General features: G+C 34.2%; 1 protein-coding gene across 1 annotated transcript; it reads left to right on the top strand.

The window, feature by feature from the left end:
* Positions 1-10,273: 10,273 nt before the first annotated feature.
* Positions 10,274-22,154, top strand: LOC131109322 (mucin-13-like). The gene is made up of 11 exons (XM_058061211.1): positions 10,274-10,814; positions 10,896-11,012; positions 14,113-14,222; positions 14,372-14,430; positions 17,139-17,296; positions 17,374-17,502; positions 17,579-17,624; positions 17,709-17,746; positions 17,827-17,914; positions 19,105-19,390; positions 21,454-22,154. Exons 1-11 carry the CDS (start codon positions 10,283-10,285, stop codon positions 21,649-21,651), a joined length of 1,761 nt encoding a protein of 586 aa, XP_057917194.1. The 5' UTR covers positions 10,274-10,282; the 3' UTR covers positions 21,652-22,154.
* Positions 22,155-23,066: the final 912 nt, after the last annotated feature.

Genomic DNA, 23,066 nt, shown 5'->3' with positions numbered 1-23,066 from the left:
TTGGCAGGGAAAGCCCAGAACTCAAATGGCAAAAAAAAAAAAAAAAGTATATATTGTCTGTTACAAGAAACATATGAACTCAGGAAATAGGCAAAATTGTGTAATAAGACTTTGTACTATGAGATGCAATTAGCACAGTTTTTACAGGTGTACTTTAAAACTACAAAGCTTTGATTTTTTTTTTTTTTTTTTGGTGCGTGTGTTTTTATTTTTTTTTAATTTTTATTTTTTTTGACAATTTACTACACATGATCACGTCCAAACGACGGTACCGTTGTGTCCATGTGAAGATAAAAAAACACACAAAACGTGTTTTATTTGTGTATACACCAGCTTGTAGAAACGACACAACTATTGAAACACAAGTTCTTTATTCCGTCACCTCACTTTTTTTTTCTTTTTTTTTTTGCTGTTTATTATTTTTTTATAACGGAATCAAACAAGCACTTTTTTTAAACATATCATTGGAAAACAATAACCCATTCAATTTGTGCTGAGTTACTTTTAAAGGAGAAAACTGTGAAAAAGGGTAATGGGGGAGGGTGGGATTATGGTTTTAATAGGGGGCGCTGAGTCAGTATGGGCATATTTTAATGTTTTTTGGGGTATTTTTCATGTATAAAAAAAGAGGATTTGCCATAAGTTTGTTACAATATTTTGAGAGTAGCTCTTTTGTATTTAAGTGTTTGTTTTTTTTTCTTCTCGAGAGCTTTTTTTGGCTGACATGCTGGAACCCGCAACCCTTTTTTTTTTTATTTATTCCCACTTCTTTGTAGCAGCGATGCAAAGAGTTAATTTATACTACACGCCTCCTTGAATATGCAGCAGCCCCTGCAACTCACAAGAATGAACAATGGCCTTCTTTGTCTTCCGTGGTTTTAAAGCCATTCTCTCTATCCCGGCAGCCAGGGTTGATATTTCATTTGTTCGATATCCTGCAACCCGTAACAGAATTTTTTTTTTTTTTTTATAAAAAAAAACCCCGAAAGCTGCTCTGATCAGCGGGAACAAAAGACTTGACCAACCAACACACACACACTAACTATGCTTTTAATAAATGGACAAATGGAGAGAACGAGGGGTGGAATTAATTTAAAAAAAAAAAAAAAAAAAGACAATAAGATTGAATAAATATACCTCATATCACAAAAGCGTAAGAAAAAGCAGGGACACGCGTTTTCTTGTATGTAGTGGAAATATTTGTAGAATAGTGTCGACATATTGTATAATCATTTTTACACTGCCTGTGTTTACAATGATAGAGAGCAAGTGACTTGTCAAAATGCAAAATGTATTAATTTTTTTTTATTTTATTTTTTTTTTTAATGTAAAAAAAAAACATCCATGCCAAGCAGTGTTGCATTCTAGATGCCTCATAGGACACTCAATTTTTTCTCTCTCTCATGGTATATCCCTTATTTTTGTTACTTGCCATAAATGTGTTTTTTGATATGAACTCTAGAAGGATATTGTTTACAAAAAAATGTACAAAAAACACTAAAAATGTGTGTTATTTTTTTGTTTTTGTTTTTTTTGTTGAGTTTTTATCAAGTATGCATGATTTTTATGGCTTTTTGTTCCTGACTGTCACCTCAATACCAAATTTTGTAGCAGAAGCCTCCCCCCCTTCCTTTGTCTTCTTAGTTGTAGAACCTTGTGACATGATTTTCCCAGGCTGTACCTGTTATTGAGATGATGAACGGAGTAGAGAAGCCAATAAAAAACCTTTCGTTACAAAAGAAAAAAAAAAATAGATGTCAATTTTTTTTGCATACTTTTTTTGGAAAGAGGAGTACAGTACTGGATATACTAAAGCAATACCTCCATTAGGTGCCACAAGGTGGGGATGTTTCTTACTGATAATGGACATTATTGTTTATTTCATGAATAGTGCATGATTAGTGTAAGGTGGGGGTCTCAAACTCAATTTACTTGGGGGCCACTGGAGCTAGGGTCTGGGCATGGCTGGACCGCATCAGGTTTTCAAAAAATAATAATAATAATTAAAAACAGAAAAATATACAAACTTTTTCAGTGCTTTGGTTCCGATTTTCTACAATAAAAGCTCTGATAAAACATTCCACTGTTATCAAATATCTTAATTTTTATTTTTCTGCGCAAAATAAGATGAAAAATAAATAAATCAAGAATAAAGATAATCAATCAGTAATAAATATAATAATAAAACAACATATTTTCTAATTATATTCAAAATATATTCATACTACTAGTTGTAACTGTACAATGTTTTTTTTTGTTATGATACCGTTATATTCTCAACTTTTTACCATAATATAACAATTTTATTCATGACTAACATGAAGGTTTTTTTCCAAAAAAATTGCAATAATGGTCTACATCAGGGGTCTCAAACTCTATTTACTTGGGGGGCCACTGGAACTCAGGTCTGGGTGAGACTGGGCTGCATCAGGTTTTCCAAAAAAAAAAAAAAAATGCATTTATTAAAAACGTCGCTTCGGTTCCAATTTTCTACAAGAAAAGCTCTGATAAAACATTCCACTGTTCTCAAATATCTTAATTTTTATTTTTCTACACAAAATAAGATAAAAAATAAACAAATCAAGAATAAAGAAAATCAATCAATCAGTAATAAATAAATATAATAATAATAATAAAACATCAAATAATAAAAACTTAAGAAACCACATATAGTTGGTGGGTAGACAAATTATTTTTTTCAGATTAAAATGAACAAAGCATTATTAGAGCCCTGTAGACATGACAAAACACGACTATAGTCACATTTATACTCTTTTTATTTACAACATATTGCGCAACTGCAGGGTCTTGAGACACATGCTAACTCGCAAACTAGAGAGCTAGCGACCTAAACGGTAGCCTTCAAGTTATTTCCTTTCAACTTAAATAGCCAAAAACTTACCACTTCCACACAGATAGGGAGGATAACTATTAACAGTTATTTAACCTTTAACATGAACATTAATCAAACGTAATAATTTTTTCTGGGTACATGATACCATACAGCATCCATATCAGACTTGCGCGGGCCGCACTAACATTAAACTTTCATATCAAGGCGAGGGCCTCAAACTAGTGTGCTGCGGGCCACATTTGGGGCTATTTCTTGCTGATAATGGACATTATTTCCTGAATAGTGCATGATTAGTGTAAGGTGTTTACTTTAGTATTACATTTACAGTATATTGCATGGATGGGTAATGGTAATGGTTTAATTTCATTTGAACATGCATCAGATTACAATTGAATGCATCCCATAATCAGTTCACAGTTCCACATGTCCAAAAGGAGTAGGAAGAAGCAAAGCTTATTAAATCCTACCCCTCCATCTGGTACTTTTACAATCAGTAACTGTTACATTTGTTCACTTCCTGCTTTCCTAATATAATTTAAAAAAATTTAATTATTATTTTTTTAATTTTATGTAATTTAATTTTTGTCACGTACCAAAGTATGAGGTGATATGAGCATCCAATGACATAATGGGTACCATAGTAAGTGTCAATATAGTGATATATATATAGCGCATTATGACTGGGTCAAGACTCTTTATCCTTGTATTTATTTGTTCACTTCCTGCTTTCCATAATACAGTTTATGGCTTTTTTTTATTTATTTTTTAATTAAAATTTTTTTTTTTAAAATAATGATCATCCAATGACATAATGGGTACCATAGTAAGTGTCAATATAGTGATATATATATAGCACATCATGACTGGTTCAAGACTCTTCATCCTTGTATTTAGCAAACATCAACTGCTTGTATTGTTCATTGCTATTGCTTTCCATAATACAGTTTAAGTTTTTTTTAATTTATTTTTTATTTTTTTTAATAATGTACCTCGTACTGGTACAAGTACAAGGTAATGGGTTCATTAGACTGGTTCAAGACTCTTCATCCTTGTATTTATTTGTTCACTTCCTGCTTTCCATAATATAGTTTAAGTTTGTTTTTTATTTTCTTTTTTAAATAATGTACCTCGTACCAAAGTACGAGGTGATATGAGCATCCAATGACATAATGGGTACCATAGTAAGTGTCAATATAGTGATATATATATATAGCACATCATGACTGGTTCAAGACTCTTCATCCTTGTATTTATTTGTTCACTTCCTGCTTTCCATAATACAGTTTAAGGTTTTTTGTTGTTGTTTTGTTTTTGTTTTTTTTAAATAATGTACCTCGTACTGGTACAAGTACAAGGTGATATGACCATCCAATGACATAATGGGTTCATTAGACTGGTTCAAGACTCTTCATCCTTGTATTTATTTGTTCACTTCCTGCTTTCCATAATACAGTTTAAGGTTTTTTTTATTTTTTTTTATTTTTTTAACTTTTTTTTTTAAATAATGTACCGAAGTACAAGGTAATATGACCATACAATTACATAATGGGTACCATAGTAACTGTCAATATCGTGATATATTAGTGATGATATTGAATTTGCATCAGTATACAATAATGCATTAATGGTACTTTGAACATAAGTATATTGCATGCTTGGAGGTTGTATGTAAGGTATACTATTTCGAGTTATGTAAAAGTATATAATATAAAGTATACAGTACTCGGATGGTGTTTTAAAGGTATATTCCTTGGATTGCATGACATGTTAATTCAACATGTCTTTTACACCACAGGTTGACCAACAAGCTTGACGTGTCCCACTTCCTCCGATGCAGGATATAGTCGAGGAGAGAATGCTGGGCGGGGTGAAGAACGGCCATATAACTTTTGTTTGAACATTTGGTGACTTTGGACCTTCAGTCATCCAGGTGACGTCCAGGTTGTAGTCTAACACTCTTTGTTATCACACCTATGTTGACACAGCAAAGTGTTCATAAAACCTTTCAGGAAAGACTAAATATATTTTCCTGAATAATTCTAACCGGTAGTCTTAGTTAAAATGATTATTATTTTCTGTTTTTTGCTTTTAGTGTCGCTCGGGTGTTTACAAGTACTTTCAAAAGTTGTATAAATCAGGGGTCTCAAATATGCGGCCCGTGGGCCAAATGTGGCCCGCAGGACACTACTTTGAGGCCCCCGCCTTGATGTGAAAGTTTAATGTTAGTGCGGCCCCGCGCAAAGTTTGATATGGATGCTGTATGGTATCATGTACCCAGAAAAAATTATTACGTTTGATTAATGTTCATGTTAAAGGTTAAATAACTCTTAATAGTTATCCTCCTTATCCGTGTGGAAGTGGTAAGTTTTTGGCTATTTAAGTTTAAAGGAAATAACTTGAAGGCTACCGTTTAGGTCGCTAGCTCTCTAGTTTGCGAGTTAGCATGTGTCTCAAGACCCTGCAGTTGCGCAATATGTTGTAAATAAATCTGTCTCTCTCACATACCAACTACGCTCATGTCCTCCTTTGCTACATACATAAACCTCCTCTTTGGTCTTCTTCCTACCTGGCAGCATCCTTCTACCAAAATATTCACTATCGCTCCTCTGGACATCTCAACCTGGCATCTCTTGCTTTATTTCCAAGGCCTCTAACATGAAATGTCTTTCTGATGTACTCATTCCTGATCCTATCTATCCTGGTCACTCCCAATGAGAACCTCAGCATCCTCATCTTTGCTACCTCCGGCTAACATGCTAACATGTAATGTCCCTTTGATGTACTCGTTCCTGATCCTATCTATCCTGGTCACTCCCAATGAGAACCTCGACATCCTCATCTCTGCTACCATATTTTTTATACATATTTATAAATGTTATTTGTGAATAAGTATGAGAAATTATTATTATTTATTAAAAATTATTATGTGGCGAGGGTGCTGGAGCCTATCCCATCTGTCTTCGGGCGAGAGGCAGGGGTACACCGTGGACTGGTGGCCAGCCAGCCAATCACAGGGCACATATAGACAAACCACCATTCACACTCCAAATTGTCCATAGGTATGAATGTGAGTGTGAATGGTTGTTTGTCTATATGTGCCCTGTGATTGGCTGGCTGGCCACCAGTCCAGGGTGTACCCCACCTCTCGCCCGAAGACAGCTGGGATAGGCTCCAGCACCCCCTGCGACCCTCATGAGGAGCGTTAGAAAATGAATGAATGAATAATAATATAATCATATATTTATAGTATATTAATTAGGGATGTCTGATATTGGCTTTTTTGCCGATGTTGTCATGATTTTTTTTTTCCTGATTGGGAATAAAATTGTCACCAAATATAGTCCATAATCTAAATGTTGGTTAAATGTAATAATATTAATTGTGGCGAAAGATGAAATGATGTAAATGTTGTCCTTTGAATGACTTTTATTCCTTTTATGACAATGATCTCAATCCTATCTCTTTCTATCTGCGTGTTATTTTTAGACCTTTTTTCCACCCCCGCCCTGGATTACGTGGGATGGGTGTAAAAGCAGGTGTGTATCCCATCACTAAAAGCATCTGGGGGTCAAAGTCAACTTTGGAATGGTACCATTACATTTGAAAATGATGGGAACGTCCTCGTTAATATTTTATTGGAAAAAGTCAATATGGATGGTTTTATATTGATATTTTTACCCAGAGGTTTTATCCTTATAGGCCAGATAGGAATTAGTCACCGTGACGTTGATGATGAAGCAAAGGTCACTTTATGCACCTTTGTCCCAGGCAATCTTAATGGCCGCCTATTTTTCCGGTAACAAGGTTGTCAGTGTTTGTAGAGGAGGTTGTCTTGGGGTTAAATAAAAACCAGTGGAACTTATTAAGTCATAAAACAACAAAAAGTGTAATCTTTGCCCTTTCTTTGCTCAACAAGACTGCTGTTTTGCATTTTTTTTTGTTTGTATTAATTATTTGAAATTATGAAAGTATTCTGTTTACTTTGCTACCTGATAGTGTAAAAAATAGTAGCACCACCTGCCAGTTTACTGCAACCGGGTTTTAACAACATTAATATACTCAATTAAATTAAATATAAAATAATAAATAATAATTTAATAAAATCTAAATAAAATAATAAATAATAATTTAATAAAATCTAAATAAAATAATAATTTAATAAAATAAAATCTAAATAAAATAATAAATAATAATTTAATAAAATCTAAATGGAATAATAAATAAAATAATAAAATATTCTTTAAAAGAATATTCTTAAAAAATATTCAATCAATCAATTAAATTAAGTATAAAATAATAAATAATAATTTAATAATTTAATAAAATCTAAATAAAATAATAAATAATAATTTAATAAAATCTAAATATAATAATAAATAAAATAATAAAATATTTTTTAAAAGAATATGCTTTAAAAAAATCAGATAAATTAAATATAAAATAAGAAATAGAAATTAATAAAATAATAAATAATAATTAAATAAAATCTAAATAAAATAATAATTTAATAAAACCTAAATAAAACAATAAATAATAATTTAATAAAATCTAAATGAAATAATAAATAAAATAATAAAATATTCTTTAAAAGAATATTCTTTAAAAAATACAATTCAATTAAATATAAAATAATAAATAATAATTAAATTAAATATAAAATAATAAATAATAATTAAATAAAATCTAAATAAAATAACAAATAATAATTTAATAAAATCTAAATGAAATAATAAATAATAATTTAATAAAATCTAAATAAAATAATAAATAAAATAAAACAATATTTTTTAAAAGAATATTCTTTGAAAAAAATTCTAATAGAGATTTTGTGTGGGATTGGTTTATTTCCACTAAAAAGCAAACAATCATGTCAAATCTAAGGCCTAAAATCAGGATAAAAATGTCGCCTAAGCATCCAGGAGACTATCCCTCCTTTTTGCACACATTTCCTTCCTCCTTGGGGGGGGGGGTGGCTAATGATTAAAAGCGAGTAGAGCGCAAGTTCTTAACATCATCAGCCAAGGTTAGAGGGCATTAAAGCCTCTTCGCCTCACAGCTCTCTTTTAAAATCATCTTTGTTTATTATATTTATAATTTTTACATTCAAGATGGAGCCGCAATTTAAACTTCTCTTTATCGTCGGCCTCGTTGCTGCCTGTAATAGTAAGTACAATATTTAAAATGTCATTCATTTATGCCGCATATGCTGTATATTCTTTGCTTGTCCTGTTAGAACACAGGAAGTGAACAAACTATATTAGTAAATTGCTAAAAAAAAAACAGGCAAAAATAAGGTAGTATGGTGGATAGTCGTAGTATCACAAATAGCCAGTGCAAGCTCACGCAATGTCAATATTTCATCAGTGTGTTGACAAAGGCAATGAAATCTTACCTAATGACCCATTTATTATTATTCCGTCTATTCCTGACAAGACAGACTGTTTGCTTTACTCTGGACTTTATTTGTTTTTAACCTCAATGAGTTTCCATGGTGTCCTTTTCAACCTTTTTAATGAAATTACCACCAAATCCTTGTATTAAGGCTGTGGGGGTGGCATTCATTCATTCATTTTCTACTGCTTATCCTCATGAGGGTTGTGGGGGTGCTGGAGCCTATCCCAGCTGTCTTCAGGCGAGAGGCGGGGTACACCCTGGACTGGTGGCCAGCCAATCACAGGGCCCATATAGACAAACAACCATTCACACTCACTGAAATTATCATTCGACGAAAATATTTAATCACAAATTAATCACATTTTTTACATAGTTAACTAAAATTAATCACAGATAGCAGAACCTTTTTTCTACAATCAGTAAAGATGTATGAATGTGAGTGTGAATGATTGTTTGTCTATATGTGCCCTGTGATTGGCTGGCTGGCCACCAGTCCAGGGTGTACCCCGCCTCTCGCCCGAAGACAGCTGGGATAGGCTCCAGCACCTCCACGACACTCTTGAGGATAAGTAGTAGAATTTGAATTAATTAATTAATTAATAACATCAATAAGAATAATACAAGAAATGCTGGAGCCTATCCCAGCTATGTTAGGTGAGAGGCGGGGTACACTCTGGACTGGTCGCCAGCCAATCAATCATTAATTTTCTACCGCTTATCCTCACAAGGGTCGCGGGGGTGCTGGAGCCTATTCCAGCTGTCTTCGGGGGAGAGGCGGGGTACACCCTGGACTGGTCACCAGCCAATCACAGGGCCCATATAGACAAACAACCATTCACACTCACTGAAATTATCATTCGACGAAAATATTTAATCACAAATTAATCACATTTTTTTACATAGTTAACTAAAATTAATCACAGATAGCAGAACTTTTTTTCTACAATCAGTAAAGATGTATGAATGTGAGTGTGAATGGTTGTTTGTCTATATGTGCCCTGTGATTGGCTGGCCACCAGTCCAGGGTGTACCCCGCCTCTCGCCCGAAGACAGCTGGGATAGGCTCCAGCACCTCCACGACACTCTTGAGGATAAGTAGTAGAATTTGAATTAATTAATTAATTAATAACATCAATAAGAATAATACAAGAAATGCTGGAGCCTATCCCAGCTATGTTAGGTGAGAGGCGGGGTACACTCTGGACTGGTCGCCAGCCAATCAATCATTAATTTTCTACCGCTTATCCTCACAAGGGTCGCGGGGTGCTGGAGCCTATCCCAGCTGTCTTCGGGCGAGATGCAGGCTACACCCTAGACTGGTCGCCAGCCAATCACAGGGCACATATAGACAAACCACCATTCACACTCACTGAAACTATCATTCGCATAAAATATTTAATCACAAATTAATCACATTTTGTACATAGTTAACTCATAATTAATCACAGATAGAAATACTTTTTTTTCTACAATCAGTAAGGATGTATGAATGTGAGTGTGAGTGGTTGTTTGTCTATATGTGCCCTGTGATTGGCTGGCGACCAGTCCAGGGTGTACCCCGCATCTCACCTGAAGACAGCTGGGATAGGCTCCAGCACCCTCCCGAGGAAAAAGTGGTAGAAAAATAAATAAATGAATGTCTTAGTTCCTGTTATTATGTCTATTATATTGAGTAATGTGAGTGTAAAGGTGACTGTAGTGGTGCTATTTCATCTCTAGAGGGCTCTAATGATGTTTTAAAAAAACATATTTATAAGGTTGTAAATAGAAATCCTAGTTAAGTTCAAATTCACTGTCCATGGTCAAGTCTGGAACCAATTGACCGCAGCAAATATTGTCCACTTATCCACAGACAGGACGGGGTGATGTGTATCGCATTGGTCGCTAAGCTACCGCGAGCCTACGTATTTGTTATTTTCGACGGTGGTAATAAAGTTTTACTTCAAAAATGCTGATGTTTTGGAGATTTGTTTGGTCATACAGAGCCTTATCTAATATATCTAGTTGGCTTTTTTTGTTGCAGTTAAGCTAGCCATGCTTGAACCCACCAACGAAGGACTTCCGACAACACCTACAGTCGCTCCTGCCACCCCGACTCAAGCAACGGAACCTACTACAGTCACTCCGACCACCCCGACTCAACCTACGGAACCTACTACAGTCATTCCGACCACCCCGACTCAAGCTACGGAACCTACTACAGTCATTCCGACCACCCCGACTCAAGCTACGGAACCTACTACAGTCATTCCCACCACCCCGACTCAAGCTACGGAACCTACTACAGTCATTCCGACCACCCCGACTCAAGCTACGGAACCTACTACAGTGATTCCGACCACCCCGACTCAACCCACGGAACCTACTACAGTCATTCCCGTCACCCCGACTCAACCTACTACAGTCATTATCACCACCCCGACTAAACCTACTACAGTCACTCCCGCCACCCAAACTAAACCTACAGACCCCGCTACAGTTTCATCCATCCAGCCTACATCCCCAGACTCAGTGGCTCCATCCAGTAATAATCCAACAATCCTTCCTGCAACCACGGAACTTCCAGGTCCTTTAATCAGTCATGTCTTATATTTCAACATGGCGTCCTGTACTGCTATTGTATAAATTGTCGTCTTTGCTTTGCTAGATGTTTGTGACTCAAACCCATGTGGCGACGGGATCACGTGTGAGGCTCGTGTTAATGGATCCTTCGTATGCTTGTGCATGGCCGGGGCGTTCTTCAGTGGGGGCACTTGCCAGACCGGTGAGTATTTATAGGTTATATTATATTATATATGTTATATATATATATATATATATATATATATATATATATATATATATATATATATATATATATATATATATATATATATTATGTATATTATATTATTCATTCATTTTCTACCGCTTTTTCCTCACGAGGGTCGCGGGGGTGCTGGAGCCTATCCCAGTTGTCTTTGGGCGAGAGGCGGGGTACAACTCCACACAGAGATGTGTGTTTTTTTTTAACTCATTGGTACATGTTTGTATATTTCTCGGGTATACTTTTTGAAGGTTAAGTTGGTGTGTGATGAGTTTAGTGTTCTTTGTAAGATGTCAGCGTGAGTTAGACTTTAGAATTTAGTGTAAGAACTAAGCACAATCACAGTTTTCAAAGTAATTATTCATTCATTCATTTTCTACTGCTTATCCTCACGAGGGTCGCGGGGGTGCTGGAGCCTATCCCAGCTGTCTTTGGGCGAGAGGCGGGGTACAACTCCACACAGAGATGTGTGGTTTTTTTTAACTCATTGGTACATGTTTGTATATTTCTCGGGTATACTTTTTGAAGGTTAAGTTGGTGTGTGATGAGTTTAGTGTTCTTTGTATGATGACAGCATGAGTTAGACTTTAGAATTTAGTGTAAAAACTAAGCACAATCACAGTTTTCAAAGTTGATTATGCATTCATTCATTTTCTACTGCTTATCCTCACGAGGGTTGCGGGGGCGCTGGAGCCTATCCCAGCTGTCTTCAGGTCTTCAGACCACCGCGACCCTCGTGAGGATAAGCGGTAGAAAATGAATGATTGATTGGCTGGCGACCAGTCCAGAGTGTACCCCGCCTCTCACCTAAAGTAGCTGGGATAGGCTCCAGCATTTCTTGTATTATTCTTATTGATGTTATTCATACCATTCATACTCACATTCATACATCCTTACTGATTGTAGAAAAAAAAGTATTTCTATCTGTGATTAATTTTGAGTTAACTATGTACAAAATGTGATTAATTTGTGATTAAATATTTTAGGCGAATGATAATTTCAGTGAGTGTGAATGGTTGTTTGTCTATATGTGCCCTGTGATTGGCTGGCGACCAGTCCAGGGTGTACCCCGCATCTTGCCTGAAGACAGCTGGGATAGGCTCCAGCACCCTCCGCGACCCTCGTGAGGATAAGCGGTAAAAAATGAATGATTGATTGGCTGGCGACCAGTCCAGAGTGTACCCCGCCTCTCGCCTAACATAGCTGGGATAGGCGCCAGCATTTCTTGTATTATTCTTATTGATGTTATTCATACCCTTCATACTCACATTCATACATCCTTACTGATTGTAGAAAAAAAGTATTTCTATCTGTGATTAATTATGAGTTAACTATGTACAAAAGGTGATTAATTTGTGATTAAATATTTTACGCGAATGATAATTTCAGTGAGTGTGAATGGTTGTTTGTGTATATGTGCCCTGTGATTGGCTGGCGACCAGTCTAGGGTGTACCCCGCATCTTGCCCGAAGACAGCTGGGATAGGCTCCAGCACCCTCCGCGACCCTCGTGAGGATAAGCAGTAGAAAATGAATGATTGATTGGCTGGCGACCAGTCCAGAGTGTACCCCGCCTCTCACCTAACGTAGCTGGGATAGGCTCCAGCATTTCTTGTATTATTCTTATTGATGTTATTCATACCATTCATACTCACATTCATACATCCTTACTGATCGCAGAAAAAAAGTATTTCTATCTGTGATTAATTATGAGTTACCTATGTACAAAATGTGATTAATTTGTGATTAAATATTTTAGGCGAATGATAATTTCAGTGAGTGTGAATGGTTGTTTGTCTATATGTGCCCTGTGATTGGCTGGCGACCAGTCTAGGGTGTAGCCTGCATCTTGCCCGAAGACAGCTGGGATAGGCTCCAGCACCATCCGCGACCCTCATGAGGAAAAGGGGTAGAAAATGAATGAATGAATATTATATTACGTATATATTTATAGGTTATTTATAGGTTATAGGTTCGGTCTCGGGCTGATACTGACACATGGAGGCATGATACCTGGCCTGATACCAGGTCGTTACCACATTGACCCGAATGTAAGACAATATTAAATCAGACAAAAGACGTCTTCTTTGCTGGGGTTCAAGAGATGTGTGTACTTGCAAACCAACAAACAGGCGGCGTCAAACAAATTCTTCCCCATGTGAGCTTTTCTCCCTGTCATTCACGTGCCTATATTAGCGTCTTAAGTTGGAAAAAATGTAATTCCAATGAATGGGGAATTTATTGATACGGTAGAGTGATATGATTTCTACAGTATATAAGAAGTCATTTGTTTACCACCAAAGCAGCTCAAGTTTAGCGTTAGCAGCAAATATGTTAGCATTAGCAAAGCTAATTTTCTAGCGAAACATCAGCAAAACAAAAGACGAAGCAGCAGCATCACGAGTTGCTGGTTCGATCCACGTCAAACCCTGCTGTCTCATATTTTGTTTAATACTGTAGTTTTTTCAGTTATTATGTTATACTGTATTGATTCAAATATAAGACAAATCTGAATATAAGACAACCAAATGTTTGGGTAAAAATCTATTTGTTGGTTTGCATGTATTGTATACATGTACATATCTACGACTTACCATTTTCTGACATTCTTTTTTCTGAAAAAAATATTCAAGTTTAGCCGATAACATCAACATTAGGAGTAAATATGTTAGCATTAGCAAAGCTAATTTTCTAGCGAAACATCAGCAAAACAAAAAAACTAAGCAGCAACATCACAAGGCTCAATAGTCTCCCAACGGCTAGAGTTGCTAGTTCGATCCACGTCAAACCCTGCTGTCTTATATTTTGGTTAATACTGTAGTTTTTTTCAGTTATTATGCTATACTGTATTGATTCAAATATAAGACAAATCTGAATATAAGACAACCAAATGTTTGGGTAAAAATCTATTTGTTGGTTTGCATGTATTGTATACATGTACATATCTACGACTTGACATTTTCTGAAAAAATACTTATATACGTCTTATATTTGAGCCAATACCATATTACTTGACCACTGATATTATATATTCCAACAACATTTTTGCTTTATTCCAGCTCAAGTTTTCCCCGGACAACTGCAAGTGCCCAATTTAAAATATGAAAAGGAAATGGAAACCAAAACATCAAACGCATTTACATATGCCTCTTGGAAAATTAATGCACAGGTTTGTTTTTTTTTTTTGTAGTGTGGAACTGCTAACATAAAATATTATTTTATAGATACATATGTATTAAGCATATGTTGCAGTTTGTTTGAATGTGTGAGACTAAACTACGGCTTGCTTAAAATATATATTCCCTTTCCACAATACAGATACGGACGTCATTCCGGAGCGCTTGGGGCTTTTCTCACAGTAGTGTGCTGGAACTCAAGTAAGTCAACAAACCAACTAATAATTTTGTAATAAAATCTTTTGGGAGAATATTATTATTATTATTATTATTATTATTATTATTATTATTATTATTATTATTATTATTATTATTATTATTATTATTATTATTATTATTATTATTATTATTATTATTATTATTATTATCATTGTTATTAATTACTCATTATGTGGCGACTGGAGTCAAGAACTCAAACAATGTAACAATATGAGCTAGTTTTAAAAAACTAAAATATGCACCATTATGGCTGCACAGTGGTCAAGTGGTTTTGTGCGCAGGCCACACAGCTAGGAGATCCAAGTTCGATTCTACCCTCGGCCATCTCTGTGTTTGCGTTTGCATGTTCTCCCCATGCATGTGTGGGTTTTCTCCCACATTCCAAAAACATGCTAGGTTAATTGGCGACTCCAAATTGTCCATAGGTATGAATATGAGTGTGAATGGTTTGTTTGTCTATATGTGCACTGTGATTGTCCAGATTGCATTATTTTATTTAAAAATAATATACAGTTAGAAATCCCACATTTTTAAATATTTAAATATTTAAATATTTTTTTAATTTAATACCGAAGTTGATTTGTCCCACTGTTTGAACTTATCCTTGAACTCACCTTCTACACCACCCCTCACACAGCACCGATATCATGCTAGCCTGTATTGTTAGCCTTATCCTTTCATTTGAATGGGAATGCATAAAGGTAAGAGCTAATGACCGTATTGACTGCTAATGTGTATATTTGTGGTACAGAACCTCTCCTTTGATGGTGTTTCTATTATCGTTTTGTGTAATCACTAATAAATAAGATTAATTCGATCGTAAGATAATGTACGTGTTTTACCGACGTGTTTAAAATGTCTCCCGATGACTAGCTAGCTGGCGAGCTAGCTAGCTAGGTAGCGCTCTTGCTAATGCTACTGTATTAACATCCATCGTCATTGACACCAGATTCGTCTTCTCTTCGTGACAATTTACAAGTCCACACACATAACTTGGTTTTGGAGACAAGCATCTTTATTTAATATTCAAACATTTAACATTAAAAAAATGACCGTTTCTTTGTACATTTCTACTCAACATTCCTGTCTGTGTCTAGCTCCACAACAACTGCTACCACTGGGTTCCTACGTTAATCATGCGTCAAACAGTTGACGCATTAATTTGACAGCCCTAATTATTATTTAATGCAAACTACAATCTTTTAATGTCGTTTATCCTGAATTTAACCTTACTATTTATTATTTTTTTCATGAAAACCACATGACATGGTGTAAATTATCCTGAATACATTCATTTCAGTATATCAATTTTGTAAATGAAAAGCACAGTGTCTGATATAATTTATCAGGAATTTGCAAATTTATTGTTTTCGTATGTGATATCATTTATCTTTCAGTGATTCAGTATCTGATATAATTTTTCCCCAATCGCATTCATTTATTATTTTTTAATTAAAAAACACACACTACCTGATATAAATTATACTGAATGCATTTATTTATTATTGTTTTATGAAAACCACACTATATAATATTATTTATGCTGGATTTATTCCCTTACTAATATGTACTTACTAAAAATCAACTGAATATATATATATATATATATATATATATATATATATATATATATATATATATATATATATATATATATATATATATATATATATATATATATATATACTTATTATTAATTCATTTTATTATTTCATTCAGGTATTTTTTGTCATAAATCCTGCATGTATTTTTACGTTTTTATTATTTATTTATGTACATAATATGTTATTACACATTTTTATGCTTTTGATGTAGGTTAATGTACCTTATACTGCATGTTGAAAAAAAACTGATATATATATCTGATATCATTTTTCCTCAGTCGCATTCATTTATTATTTTTTAATAAAAACTACACCACCTGATATATATACTGAATGCATTCATTTATTAATGTTTTATGAAAACCACACTATATGATATTATTTATGCTGAATTTATTCCCTTACTAAAATGTAATAAAAAAACACAACTGACATAATTAAACTTGAATATATATATATTTTAATATATATATATATATATTTTAAATATGTATACTTATTATTCATTAATTTTATTATTTCATTCAGGTATTTTTTGTCATAAATCCTGCATGTATTTTTACGTTTTTATTATTTCTTTATGTACATAATATGTTATTACACATTTGTATGCGTTTGATGTAGGTTAATGTACCTTATACCGCATGTTGGAAAAAAAAAATCACATATATATATATATATATTTATATTTAGATTTATATATGATAGAATTTTCCCCCAGTTTCCCCATTTTTATTACTATTTTTATTAATATTTTTTTATTAATTTTTTTAAAATAAAAACTACACTACCTGATATGAATTATACTGAATGCATTCATTTATTATTGTTTTATGAAAACCACACTATATTATATTATTTATGCTGAATTTATTCCCTTACTAAAATGTAATAAAAAAACAATTAAACTTGAATATGTATATATATTTTAATATATATCTTTTTTAAATATGTATACTTATTATTCATTCATTTTATTATTTCATTCAGGTATTTTTTGTCATATATCCTGCATCTATTGTACCTTATACCGCATGTTGAAAAAAAAAAACAAACATTATGAGTTATGTCATTATGTCTGTATAGGCCAATGAGCAACAAACGGGCAGATTCAGACGGCGTTACTGCGACTCTGGAGGTCTTCTTCTACAAATCTATTCCCATCACGACGCAGATATTTGATGACATCCTGGTAAATGCTTCCAAGTGTGACGCCTGCATCCTGGCTAATTCCACCTTTGCGAGTATGTCACACTCCCAAGTCGTCGTTGTCGTCTTATATTTGTGTTAATACGGTAATTCCCTTTACGGTCACCCTTAGAGACCGACCTGTGTCTTAAGAAGCCCTGCAAGGAGGAAACGGCGGACTGTTCATCCAAAGAAGGCTTCTTCAACTGCAGATGTAAGACAGGTTACATCATAACAGACTACAGCGAGAGGGTGTGTGTCGGTAAGTCATCCTGATTGGTGGACAACATGGAAATGTGTTTTTTCCAATCTCATTCCCAATGGTTCTTCCTTTGCAGCTTGTCCAAATGGTCAGAAACCACATGGAACCAGGGATTGTGTAGCGTGAGTAGCTTCACTATCCTAAATAATAATAATAGTTATTATTATAATAATAACAACAATGCATGGATATATTTTTTCTTTCAGGTGTCCGTATGGTCATTCTGGTTTTAACTGCTCTGAAAGTGAGTGAGACCATCACTGCATGTGTTATCATAACCTGTATGGTATGCTAATTAATAACCTTGTGTTGCCTGCTTGTTAGCATGGCAGCTAGCGTTGGTGGTCGTCGGCTCTGTGTTGGGAGGACTGCTGCTCATCTCGCTCATTGTTGTGATCGTCTTGGCTTGCAAGTGAGTTTCATCGGGCAAGGGAACCCGTCTAAGAAAACTACAGTGTTGTTATAGTCACCCGAATGTAAAACAGCAGAGTCTGAAAAATACATGTCTTATATTATTATTATATAAAATTATTATATTAAAATTATATAAAATTACTATTATATTAAAATTATATAATATCAATTATATTAACATTATACAATATAAATGATATTAATCATAATTCATTATATTAATTATTATTATATTAAATTATTATTATATTAAAATTATATTAAATTACTTTTATATTAGAATTTTATAATATCAATTATATTAATAATTAATTATATTAATTATTATTATATTAAATTATTATTATATTAAAATGTTATAATAACAATTATATGAATAATAATTAATTATACTAATTATTATATTAAATTATTATATTAAAATGTTATAATATTAATTATATTAATAATAATTAATTTTATTAATTATTATTATATAAAATTATTATTATATTAAAATTATATTAAATTGTTATTATATTAAAATTGTATAATATCAATTATATTAATAATAATTAATTATATAAATTATTATTATATAAATTATTATTATATTAAAATTATATAAAATTATTATTATATTACAATTTTATAATAACTATTATATTAATAATAATTAATTATATTAATAAAAATTACATAATTTTAATATTATTATATTAAAAATATTATTATATAAAATTTATACATCTAAACAAACAGATGGCACCAACTTCTCGCCAAGCGAGCCTTTCTTCCTTTCACTCACACACACCAGTGACCTGAAGACAGTTATGGGTCTAGACATGGGTCCAGACATGTACTAGCTAGAGTATAGAAAACCTATTTACGACCTTTCTAAATATGTTTTTTCATCATTTTTGACATAAAATAAAACCCCTGCAGTCACCTGTATGCTTTTCTTCCTGTCACTCACACACAGATTTTTTTTTTTTATACATGATACTGTGAAAGAATTGTTTCTAAAGTACTGTAGATGGTATAGTTGTTTTATATTCAGGGTCTTGCTAGCTTTATCCTTGCAGACCAACTGTATAATAATAATAATGTATAATAATAATGCACCACTGCAATCTACAATCACAATAATAAATATACATATGTTGCATGCCTACCTAATATTGTGGCTCTCTAATTCTGTCCTGTTAGATCCCCAAAGAAGACTTCCAAGAAAAACAAACGTTTAGACACCGAGGACAATCAAGACACGAGCCTCTCCTCCGACGATAAACACCCACTGGTGAACAGCCTCCCGACCAAGAGGCAGCCCCTCCCAGTTAAGACAGAATCAGACACGGGCCTGAAGCCTTTCCCCACTGGTGGCGTGCCCAAGATCCCACGGGCCACGGCCTCCAGCGCCTGGGACAGCGGGACCAATTTGGAAATGACACCGAGCAATGGCCGCCATAACTTGATGTCCAGTGGGAGGAGTTCGGTGAGTAAAGTATACCGGAAATAATTCCTCAGGGGTGAAAACACGGAATAGTAAGAATCCGGGATTCTCCGGTTTGGGTTTTATGCTTCCAATTCCAATCATCCATGAGTGAAATCAACCCATTTCTACTAGGAGGGCCAGAAAATTACTAATTATGAAAGAATAATGATTGTCTGACTTCTATTAAGAAGGAAACTGTAGACCATGGGTCAGCAACCTACAGCGCCAGAGCCACATGTGGCTCTTGAGCCTCTTTGTTGTGGCTCCCTTGGCAATGCTCAAGTATTTTATTAACACCCTAATGGGGAAAATACACAGTTTAGAGTTTTGGGGAAAAAATTGACTTTTTGTGAAACCCTATACTAGAGTATACTAAGAGTATTCCATCAACTCCTTTTCCGCCTTTTCTCCTCTGAACTACTTTGATACCACAAAAATACCTCAAAATCTAGTAGTGGAGATGATACTGATGATAAGATGATACTGTCATTACATGCACTTCTATTGTTGTATTCTGATGTTAAAACTTTCATTCATTCATTCATTCATTTTGGAGCCAATCCCAGCTGTCCTCTGGCCGGCCAATCACAGGGCACATATAGACAAACAACCATTCACACTCACATTCATACCTATGGACAATTTGGAGTCGCCAATTAACCTAGCATGTTTTTGGAATGTGGGAGGAAACCGGAGTACCCGGAGAAAACCCACGCAAACTCCTGGAATTGAACTCGGGTCTCCTAGCTGTGAGGTCTGTGCGCTAACCACCCACCACCGTGCAGCCTCCTTAAAACATTCATTCATTTTTTACCGCTTATCCCCACAAGGGTCCAGGGGGTGCTGGAGCCTATCCCAGCTGTCTTTGGGCGAGAAGCGGGGTACACCCTGGACTGGTGGCCAGCCAATCACAGGGCACATATAGACAAACAACCATTCACACTCACATTCATACCTATGGACAATTTGGAGTCGCTAATTAACCTAGCATGTTTTTGGAATGTGGGAGGAAACCGGAGTACCCGGAGAAAACCCACACATGCACGGGGAGAACATGCAAACTCCACACAGAGATGGCCGAGGGTGGAATTGAACTCGGGTCTCCTAGCTGTGGTGCTAACCACTTTTTTCCACTGTGCAGCCCCTGTTAAAACTTAAAATTAAGAAAGATTCAAACCTTCGAAAGTGTTTTGTGGTTCCAGTCTATTTTTCTTTAATAAGCAAGGAGGTAAAATGGCTCTTTTCATAGTAAAGGTTGCCGACCCCTGCTGTAGACCATGCAAGGTCTACTTGATTGAATGTTCGTATGAATGATTACTGACATTAATGTGTTTTTGGCAGTAGATATCTTTAGGTTTTATTTGATGCGTTATGAAAAAAAAATCATAAATATTTTTAAAATATTGATTTGTTTATTCTTTTTTCATAGTTTTACTGTCATTTGTTAACTTCCTTGTCTCGGGGACGTATAAGTACGAGTATAGTTTACTTAATAAATATAATAAATAAATACTTAATAAAATATAAATAATAAAAATAATATTAATAATAATTTTTAATAATAAAAAAATAAATAAAACAAAAGTCATAAAATAATGAGATTTGTGTTCAGTCTTTTCATTGACTAATATTTATATTTGTTTTTATGATTTGAAAAAACACATTTTTTAATGTCATTTATGACACATTTTTGCCTTTACTTTTACAAGTAGTAAAAAAAAAAAGCGAAAAAATCCATCCATCCATTTTCTATAACGCTTATCCTCACTGGAGTCGCAGCGGTATATGCCGGAGCCTATCCCAGCTATCCTACTTCCTGCTTCCCATCTGAGTAAATATTGGCTCAATTTAAAAGCGATATGAATTTTTGCATTGAATCATAAGGTAGGTAAGTTTCATATTTACACTTACTTTCATATGATTGATTACTAATCCAAATATAGCATGTTTGTATAGCGTTGGAGGCGAGGAATAACAAAGCTAAAATTCAATTGACTTAACCTTCCTAAGCAACCCTTAAGCAAGACATATGTATTATTGTACTGTATATCCTTTTATTGCAGTGGCTGGACGACAACTCCGACGACATGAACGGCAGTCCGTATCAACGTCCCCGCAACCAGACCAACCCGTACGAAAACTCACGACCCTTGAGCAACCCGTACACCCAGGATCGGCCTCAGATAAACCCCTATGCTAGGAACCAAGGCCACAGCAACAGCAGCTACTCACATGATGACGGCAGACCCTTCAATTACTAAAGAACCCAAACACAACAAGAGCTCAGGGATTATGCAATACTTTCAATGCCACTGTGCTTTAATGTCAATTCCTGGGCATTTATGGAAATATTTTTCATTTAGCATAAAGTCTTCCATGTTTGTATTAGGTGTTTTAGTTTAGACATGAAAGGATATTTTGTTGTTTTTTCATCATTTATATTGAATAATATCATACTCACTTATTTTATGTCTATTGTACTCAAGTTATTGTTGTTGTATTAAAAAGTCTTGATGTTTATTTTTATAGTAATATCATGACTTTATTTCTGTAATATAACTTTTCTCCCATTTCATTTTCCCCAAAAATATTTTGTTTTGTTTGTTTCTTTATTACAATTTATTTTCCTTTAATATTTAAATTCTATGCTGCTAAAATGATGCTGTTTTTCCTCATGTTATGAGTTTATTCTTGTAAAATTCATATAGCTTTTTTTTTTATATTTTCAATTTATTCCTGTAAAATTACAGATTTTTTTCCCACATCTGCTGTTGTATTTTTTATTCAAATTTCTTCTCCTTATTATGACTTTATTTCTCTAATATTTTCACCTTATTACTTTACTTCACTTTCCCTGAAACTAATTCAAACATTTTTTTCACAATATTATGACTTTCATAAAACAAAAGAAAGATGTCACTAGTCTTCTTATAAATGACAAAATTTTTCTCTTAATATTTTGACTTTTGTCTTGTAAGATTTATGCTGATTTTTTGCTATTTGTGCTGCTGTTTTTTAATTTTTGTTTTGTTAATAAATTGTATTTTTAGAATTTTTTAAACCTGTCCAAAAACAGCCATGGGTCACAAAATGGCCGCTTTGGACGCCCCAAGTTATTGTTGTTGTATTAAAAAGTCTCAATCTTTATTTTCATAGTAATACTATGACTTTATTTCCATCATACATTATACAACATGAACATTTTTCTCTTAATATTTTGACTTTTGTCTGGTAAGATTTATGCTGATTTTTTGCTATTTGTGCTGCTGTTTTTTTTTTATTTTTGTTTTGTAAATAAATTGTATTTTTTAGAATTTTTTAAACCTGCCCAAAAAAACAAACAAATAAAAACAGCCATGGGTCACAAAATGGCCGCTTTGGATGCCCCTGTTAACAGCAGTGCTTTATTAGGCCACTAGAGGGGGATGATGTTCCACAGCAACAATAATTCACATGCTTTTATGGGGCTGAAGTTCTCAACCAGGCTGCATGGTGGTGAGTGGTTAGCATGGTGGCGACACAGTCAAGAGAGCCGGAAGATCTCTGGGTTCAAATCCCCATCACGTATGTATATATTGTATGTGCCTTGCGATTGGCTGGCGACCAGTCCAGGGTGTACCCTACCAAAGTCAGCTGGGATAGGCTCCAGCATACCCCTACAACCCTAGTGAGGATT

Source organism: Doryrhamphus excisus, chromosome 22, assembly GCF_030265055.1.
Source record: "Doryrhamphus excisus isolate RoL2022-K1 chromosome 22, RoL_Dexc_1.0, whole genome shotgun sequence".
Classification (NCBI taxonomy): domain Eukaryota; kingdom Metazoa; phylum Chordata; class Actinopteri; order Syngnathiformes; family Syngnathidae; genus Doryrhamphus; species Doryrhamphus excisus.
Note: the sequence above shows the minus strand (reverse complement) of the source record. Positions and strands in the feature narration are given on the sequence as shown.